Source organism: Nematolebias whitei, chromosome 8 (genome assembly GCF_014905685.2).
Source record: "Nematolebias whitei isolate Nwh7 chromosome 8, NemWhi1, whole genome shotgun sequence".
NCBI lineage: Eukaryota > Metazoa > Chordata > Actinopteri > Cyprinodontiformes > Rivulidae > Nematolebias > Nematolebias whitei.
Window position 1 is genome coordinate 46,429,883 of NC_056505.1, and position 8,157 is coordinate 46,438,039.

The window sequence follows — 8,157 nt, forward strand, 5'->3', positions numbered from 1 at the left end:
TGTACGTATAGATGTTACACATGTACGTATAGATGTTACACATGTACATATAGATGTTACACATGTACATAGATGGTATACATGTACATATAGATGTTACACATGTACATATAGATGTTACACATGTACATATAGGCCGGTGAAGACATTGGATTTTTAAGGGAAAGTCGTAGCATAGTCCAGAGCCCGCCCTCTCAGCCATTGTCCAGATAAGAGGTGACGTTCATCTTCAGCTCAGTTGAGGTTCTGTTACATGTCCACTGCCTTGGGGAAGAGATGGGTGAGGAGACAAAACATCTTTGTCGTTTTCAAAATATTCCAGGAGGAGTTGAGATAAGTCTGGAGTCAAGGCCACAGTTTGGGTCAGGCAGAACTTGTGAATTATTGTTTTTGCCTTTTAAAGTCTCGCTGGTATATATTCCTCTGATGGAGCTCCAAACAGCCAAATTGATCCTTTATGCCAAAAGTCGAGCTCACAGCTTCTCCAAGATTATTTCCCTTTCATGTGTGCTGCTATAGTGTCTGCAGTCCTGAAAACAGCTGCTGCAGCTCCACAAATTCAGTCTGAGCGCCGTCGAGCTTCGACTCATACACACAAATTTATAGACAATCCAGAATTCATCAACCAAACAACAAAAAACCAGTTGTCACCATGAATCCAATTTGTTTCCGTCGAGGTAAGAGGGTCCTCCTTACCCTGACTCCTGTCGGGAGAAGTTGATCAATTTTGTTGAGAGACCAGCTGATCCTTCGAATTAAGAGGTATGCAGATAAAAACAAAAAAGAGGCTTTTTAAGGGTTCTCAGGGCGAAAGAGTGCAAGCAAGGAAGCGGGTGGGGGGGGGGGAGACCAGGGAGACACGTCTGGTTTCATCGGAGGATAGAGAGAAAGAAAGAAACAAACTGTAGGGAGAGGAAAGAAAACTCACAGCAATCTCATCGAACTTGCCAAAGTCCAGTGTGCCGTAGCGGTCGATGGGCGGCCGGATGTACTCGCAGTAATTACTGTCTTTGACCAGCTCCAGCTGCCTCACACAGCACACGTAAGCGAGCCGGGTTTGGATCTCTGCCATGTTTAAAACCTGACAGGACACAAACACATAAAGCTGCTGAAATGTCTCTTACCAGTTAATCTGCTGGTATGTTTCCTACTTTACATTAAAACAATGTCCCAAACTCCTGAAGCTAATTTAATTTTCTAGGTAGTCAGTTTACCTTGACCTTCTCAGCCAGTGGGTTTAGTCGTTTCCACAGCAGCCACCAGCCGCTCAGACAGTCCCCGTAGTTGGTCAGACTGGTTTCATTCCTGCTCCCGACATCAATGGCAATAACAACCTTGGCTCCCATGGAGCGAGCCACGTCAGCTGGACATCAGAACAAACAAAACCCACACTGAACACTCATCACACAAATCAGCTTCTTATGATGAAGTTTCCACACCATCATGTTCATCACCATCCACCAAAGGTGAAAGGTGGATATGTTAATGTGGCCCCTTCAGGGCAGTAATGTGTCTGTTAGCAAACATAACTAATGAACTCTCAAAAAGACTATAACTCAGTCAGTTTTAAAGGAATCAGCAAACACTGAAACGCTCCAAAAGTTAACGTTGGATGTACGTCTACAACCTGATTCAAGATGGCTGCCGCAGTTAAGCTACCTTATCAAACAGAAAGATGTCTAACTCATCCAATTTTACAGATACTGATCCACAATATGATGTGGTAGTAGCTGATAGTCATCCTCAACATAAGTTCTGAGACCAAACACATTTTATTGGATATCTGGCACGTTATTTTAAAGTTTTAACTAAAAACACTAAACATCTGTCATATCTCATCATAGGATGATCTTAGTCTAAAAGTACTGCCAGTTGTTTTATTATAGATTTATAACTGTAAAGATAAAATGTATTATTCACAGTGAAAACTGATTAAATATATCCTGTTCAAGCTCAACATATTTCTCACCGGGAAGGTTGTTGATATACCCTCCATCCATGAGTAAGTGTCCATCTTTGGGATCGCAGAGAGGAGGAAGGTAGCCGGACAGCGACATACTGGCACGGACATAACGCCACAACGACCCTAAAGAGAAGAAACTGGTGTTTATTACTCTAGACTATAAACATGGGTTCACTGCTCCTGGATGTGTTCGGTCTCCAGTTTCAGTTTGCAGAAATTTACAGAACAGAATTAATAATGGCGCAAAATTAGGACCTTCTGATTGGGTAAGAAAGTAATCACTGGATGAACATCTACAGCTTTTAGAATAAGTTAAGTTCAAGATTGTTGCCACATCCAATGATATCTAACTCAGCCAATCTTTTAGGTATTGACATAAAACACGGTGTGGTAGTAGCTGAAGCAAGAGATCTTGAGCATTAGACTCAGCAGAGCTGGGGTAGAGGCAGGGCAGCCGACCTGGGACCCGGAAGTTCCAGGTTTGATCCCCAGCCACTCCCACATGTCTTGATGTCTCGGAGCAAGACACCCAATCCCCAATAGCTCCCCGGGCACTTACATAGCTGCCCACTGCTCCACCGGGGTGCATCTCAGGTGTGATGGGTTAAATGCAGAAAACTAATTTCACCATTGTATGGGAACATACATGATGACAACACATAGCACTTTATTTATTAATTTTTGTAGTTTCTAATGTCCCTCAGCTGTGGCAACCACCTCAACTGGGACTGATGTAACTGAAACAAAGTTAAAACTAACTTGCTGCGGGGAAAAAAGCTGTATCGAAAAAATTCTTGAACTGTGAGCAGCAGGGCGGACGTGGCTGAAAACAGCGAAACAAAAACTATTATTTGAACAAAAGATAAATACCAGAACAAGCTCAAAATAACAAAACATGACAATAATTCTACAAAAATATTATATATATATACATATATACTATTAAAACAAATAATGTCATTCACTTTTTATAGTCAAACCTGCTTTTCTGTTAGTAAAATATCCCATGAACTAAACACTAGACAGATTTTAATTAAACTTCCAGTAATCAATCACTGATTTTTTACTTGGCTGAAACAACTAACGTACCTTAGAAAACACAAAGATGGCTATAATGGTAAAACTGAAAGATATTTTACTTAAATTTGGTGTGGTAGTAGCTGTGAGTTGTTTCTAACACTTACTTGAGCGCTTCTCATTTTGAGAAATCTTATCTTAAAATGTTGACATTAAGTACTACAGTCAATCCTGTTTGTGTGTTAGCAAAATATCTAATAAACCACATGATGGGTGTAGTAGTCAAGGTGGGGGACAGCTTAACTGTCGCTTCACTACTAAAAATTTAAATATAACGGGTTCTTTCTTTTTCGAGTTAAATTAATGCCATGTGACGAGATAACTGTGTTCATTGTTTAATCAGTGACATGAGACGTTATTTTGTTTGACCCATCAGAATAAATGCGGTCATTTATTTAACAGAATCAAAATTTAACATCAAAACATGTACACATGATTAGCTGATCTGGTTCTGATTAATAAAAACTTGGCACGCTTTACTAATAAGACAAGACATTTCTGAAGGCATCTAGATTACTGGCAAAATAGAAGAGTTTAAAGGAAGGAATGGAGAAGTTTAAAGGGAGATGGATGAAGGAAGGTGTATGTTGTTGACCAGAATTAGCACGCTTCTTTCAATCACCAGCTCAAACCTCCGGTACACTTAGCGCGTGACGACTCGTTACCTTCGCAAAAGATGAATCAGCTCCGGTACCGGGTCCATTTCAACGCTACCTTTCGAGCGTCTCCGGTTAGAGCGAATGGTCATTGTCAGAAGGCGTGTCGATTTACTCCGTTCAACAAACAGGACCAGCTCCCTTCGAGGCTGTAGGCGTTACGCCCGGGTGGGTTCACAGCAAGTATCTGTGACTCGTCAGAGTTTCCACTCAGAAGTGGAAGACTCCAGAAGGCTTGAGAAGACTCCATCAAAGACTGAGTCCGACTACTCCAAGACTCGAGAAGACTGAGAAGACTCAGAAAACTGAATAGTTCCAGGAAGTGTCGACTTTTAAAGAGTCTTCACTTCCGGTCACTTAATACTTCCTGATTGGTTGAAACAACCAACAGGGGGTGGTTCTAGTGATGTCAGAGGGTTATTAAAAGTCAAGAGAGGGTTCAGGAATGTTTAGGAACGTTTAGTACAGACAGAGAAATGTTATGGCGAAGTGAGACAAACGCAGATGCCAGTGTTTCTCTTTTTACCGTCTGCTAGGTTTAAAAACAATACAGCCCGTTCTAATAACTTGTTTTCTGACTGTCTCTGACTTTTGACCGACATCACTACTTCTCATTCAGACAGAAGATCAAAATGCATAATTACTTTGTAAATAGACATTTAACTTGATTTCTAAGTCTAATGAGGTTTAAAAAATCATTAATACTGTTTCACAGTTGATTTAAATGAGTGGTTTACTTTCAACATTATAAATGATATGAACTAAACACACTTTTGATTATCAAGATATTGTAAAATAGTAATGATAACATAAAAAGAAGAGTGTTCTTTCAATTGATTAATTCAGGATACAATTAGACAGTCTCTGGATGAGCTAATTTGTATTTCTGGATTCAAATCAATGAAATAACAGTTCCTGTACCATGAAGGTCTTCAGAGACAGGTTTTGGTCAGAGGCCTAGTTCACTACATGGGGTTATGAAACTTTCTGGAAGTGATCACTGAATGTACATCTACACCTGATTAACACGAGGTTTGCTGATATCGCCGAGTGATTTGAACAGTGAATGTTTGTAGTTTTTAACATGAGTGTTTTTCTAGACTGGAATTGAACTGGGAATGAAGTAAACCTAATGTTTTTGGTGTGAAAGGAAACTTTCTTACACTTAGCTGAAACCACACAACAAAAAGGAAGTTGGTACCTCACTGATTTCTAAAGTTTTTAAACTCACAACACAGACGGACAGAGGGTATTTCCAATCCCCCCTCACTGTTTCGTGACGGGGAACAACTAAAAGTGCATGTCATTTACAACATATATACTGATAGTGACATCTCGTGGTGTTGCATGAGAATTATCATAAAGTCGTGTCAAGCTTTGACCTAAACAGATAGAACTCTGCTGTTTCTCCAAATGAGATGATTTTAGTGTAAAATTGGTAGGAAAGGGGGGCAATGTGCATTCCTTCAAAGAATGCTAGACCTTTACTTTTACATGCTTAAAAAACAGTTTTCTTTCTTCAGAGTAGTGAACATGGCCCACCCCCAAACCTAACTTTACAAGAAAACAACCCATTATCTTTTAGACATTTTAGTTTATCACACACACACAGATACATGCTGATCATAAAATTAGAATATCATGAAAAAGTTGATTTATTTCAGTAATTCCATTCAAAAAGTGAAACTTGTATATTATATTAATTCCTTATACACAGACTGATATATTTCAAATGTTTTTTTTATGTTGATGAGTATAAGTGACAACTAATGAAAACCCCAAATTCATTATCTCAGAAAATTAGAACATTACTTAAGACAAATTAAAAAAATATTTTTAAAAATGTTGGCCAACTGAAAAGTATGAACATGAAAAGTATAAACATGTACATCACTCAATACTTGGGGCTCCTTTTGCCTGGATTACTGCAGCAATGTGGCGTGGCACGGAGTCGATCAGTCTGTGGCACTGCTCAGGTGTTGAGAGCCCAAGTTGCTCTGATCGTGGCCTTCAGCTCTTCTGAATTGTTGGGTCTGGTGTATCACATCTTCCTCTTCACAAAACTCCATAGATTTTCTATGGGGTTAAGGTCAGACGAGTTTGTTGGCCAATTAAGAACAGGGATACCATGGTCCTTAAACCAGGTACTGGTAGCTTTTGCACTGTGTGCAGGTGCCAAGTCCTGTTGGAAAATAAAATCTACATCCCCATAAAGTTGGTCAGCAGCAGGAAGCATGAAGTGCTCTTTGGGGTTGATCCATCCATAACTGTGACTGAGGTCATCAAGGTAATTAAAAAGCTCTGAGGCGGCAGAGCTCCGGGAGTGGATGAGATTCACCCTGATTTCTTTAAGGCTCTGTGGGGCTGTCTTGGCTGACATGCCTTTGCAATGTTGTGTAGACATTGGGGGCAGTGCCACTGGATTGGCAGACTGGGGTGGAGGTTCCCCTCTTCAAAAAGGGGGACCGGAGGGTGTGCTCCAATTATAGGAGCATCACTCTCCTCAGCCTCCCTGGTAAGGTCTATTCAGGGGTACTAGAGAAGCAAGTTCAATCGTTGGTCAAATCTCAGATCCAGGAGGAACAATGTGGTTTCTGTCCTGGTCATGGAACACTGGATCAGCTCTTTACCCTCACAAGGGTCCTCGAGGGGTCATGGAAGTTTGCCCATCCTGCCTACATGTGTTTTGTGGATTTGGAGAAGGCATTTGATCATGTTTCTCGGGGTACACTGTAAGAGGTGCTCCGTGAGTATGGGATTGGGGGCCCGATGCTATGGGCTGTTCAGTCCCTATACAAGCGGTGTGAGAGCTTGGTTCACATTGCCAGCAGTAAGTCGGACCCCTTCAGGGTGGGAGTTGGACTCTGCCAGGGCTGCCCGTTGTCACCGATTCTGTTCTTAACTTTTATGGACAGAATTTCTCGGTGCAGCCAGTGAGTGGAGAGTTTTCGGTTTGTTGGCCTCAGGATTCCATCTCTGCTCTTTGCAGATGATGTGATCCTGTTGGCGTCATCGTGCCGTGATCTTCAGCTTTCACTGGAGCGGTTCGCAGCTAAGTGTGAAGCGGCTGGGATGAGAATCAGCACCTCCAAATCTGAGGCCATGGTCCTCAATCGGAAAAGGGTGGCTTGCTCTCTCCAGATCGAGGGTGAGGTTCTGCCTCAAGTGGAGGAGTTCAAGTATCTCGGGGTTTTGTTCACGAGTGAGGGAAGAATGGAGTGTGAGATTAACAGACGGACTGGTACAGCAGTCTGCAGTATTGCGGACTCTGTACAGGTCCATTGTGGTGAAGGGAGAGCTGAGCTGTAAGGCAAAGCTCTCTGTTTACCAGTTGGTCTACGTTCCTACCCTCACCTATGGTCACGAGCTCTGGGTAGTGATCGAAAGAATGAGATTGCGGATACAGGCGGCTGAAATGAGTTTCCTGCGCAGGGTAGTTGGACTCTTTCTTAGAGATAGAGTGAGAAGTTTGGTTATCCGGGAGAGACTCAGAGTAGAACTGCTGCTCCTCCACATCGAGAGGAGCCAGTTGAGGTGGTTCGGGCACCTGGTAAGGATGCCCCCTAGATGCCTTTCTAGGGAGGTTCTTCGGGCATATCCGACTGGGAGGAGACCCCGGGAAAGACACAGGACACGCTGGAGAGACTATGTCTCTCGGTTGGCCTGGGAACGCCTTGGAATCCTCCCAGAAGAGCTGGAAGAGGTGGCTGTGGAAAGAGATGTCTGGGCCTCCCTGCTCAAGCTGCTGCCCCCGCGACCTGACTTTGGAACAAGCGGAAGATAATGGATGGATGGATTTGATCAGTTGGTCCCTCAGCACAATTGAAACATTTCTTCGAAGGGAAGACAGGATTTAGGCGAGCCGATTTGCCCTGTTGGCACGCATGCAGCTGGATATCTCATCGACTTGAAGACTTGACGATGTGTCTATCTCTGCTGCCATTTGTGGATTTTAAGGATGTATTTATAATTGGATTTACGATAACTGGTTCCTGCATTTTGGATTCGGGTGGTTGCTGGTTGTATCTACAATCAAGGAAGTCGTCGGCAGCAAATTTGGACCCGATCATGCTGCTTGCCTTTATGATGGCTTGGTTCGTGCCTCGAGACTCGAATGCTTTGGGCAGATTGGATCAGATCTCAGGGATTTTACTCAGGCACGTTCCATTGGTGTGGCCATGTAATTTGGACATTTCGGAACTGTTTGGACCAACACAGACTCAAGGTAGATGTCATTAAGTTCTGCCTGTTCCCAAAACAACTGTGTGTTTATCTGAATTTGGCTACCCTGGCTGGCCTTGAAGGCCACCTTATCTGAATTCGCCTGGAGAACATGTCATCTGACGCTTTCCCATTCACATTCTGATGTTGTCGATCCGGGGAGTTGTACTGCCAACCTTCTGATCACAGGCCCACCTTCTCTAGCCTCTCCACCATATATATATATATATATATATATAT

At 42.6% G+C, this 8,157-nt stretch overlaps 1 protein-coding gene across 1 annotated transcript in view; it reads right to left on the minus strand.

Moving 5' to 3' along the window:
- The window catches only part of pnpla7b (patatin-like phospholipase domain containing 7b), a gene marked incomplete in the record, with an annotated part of 164,612 nt that overhangs the window by 4,586 nt on the left and 151,869 nt on the right, over positions 1 to 8,157 (minus strand). The window contains 3 exon segments of the mRNA XM_037679949.1: positions 929 to 1,081; positions 1,215 to 1,363; positions 1,970 to 2,086. Of these exon segments, the coding sequence (XP_037535877.1) occupies positions 929 to 1,081; positions 1,215 to 1,363; positions 1,970 to 2,086 (419 nt within the window).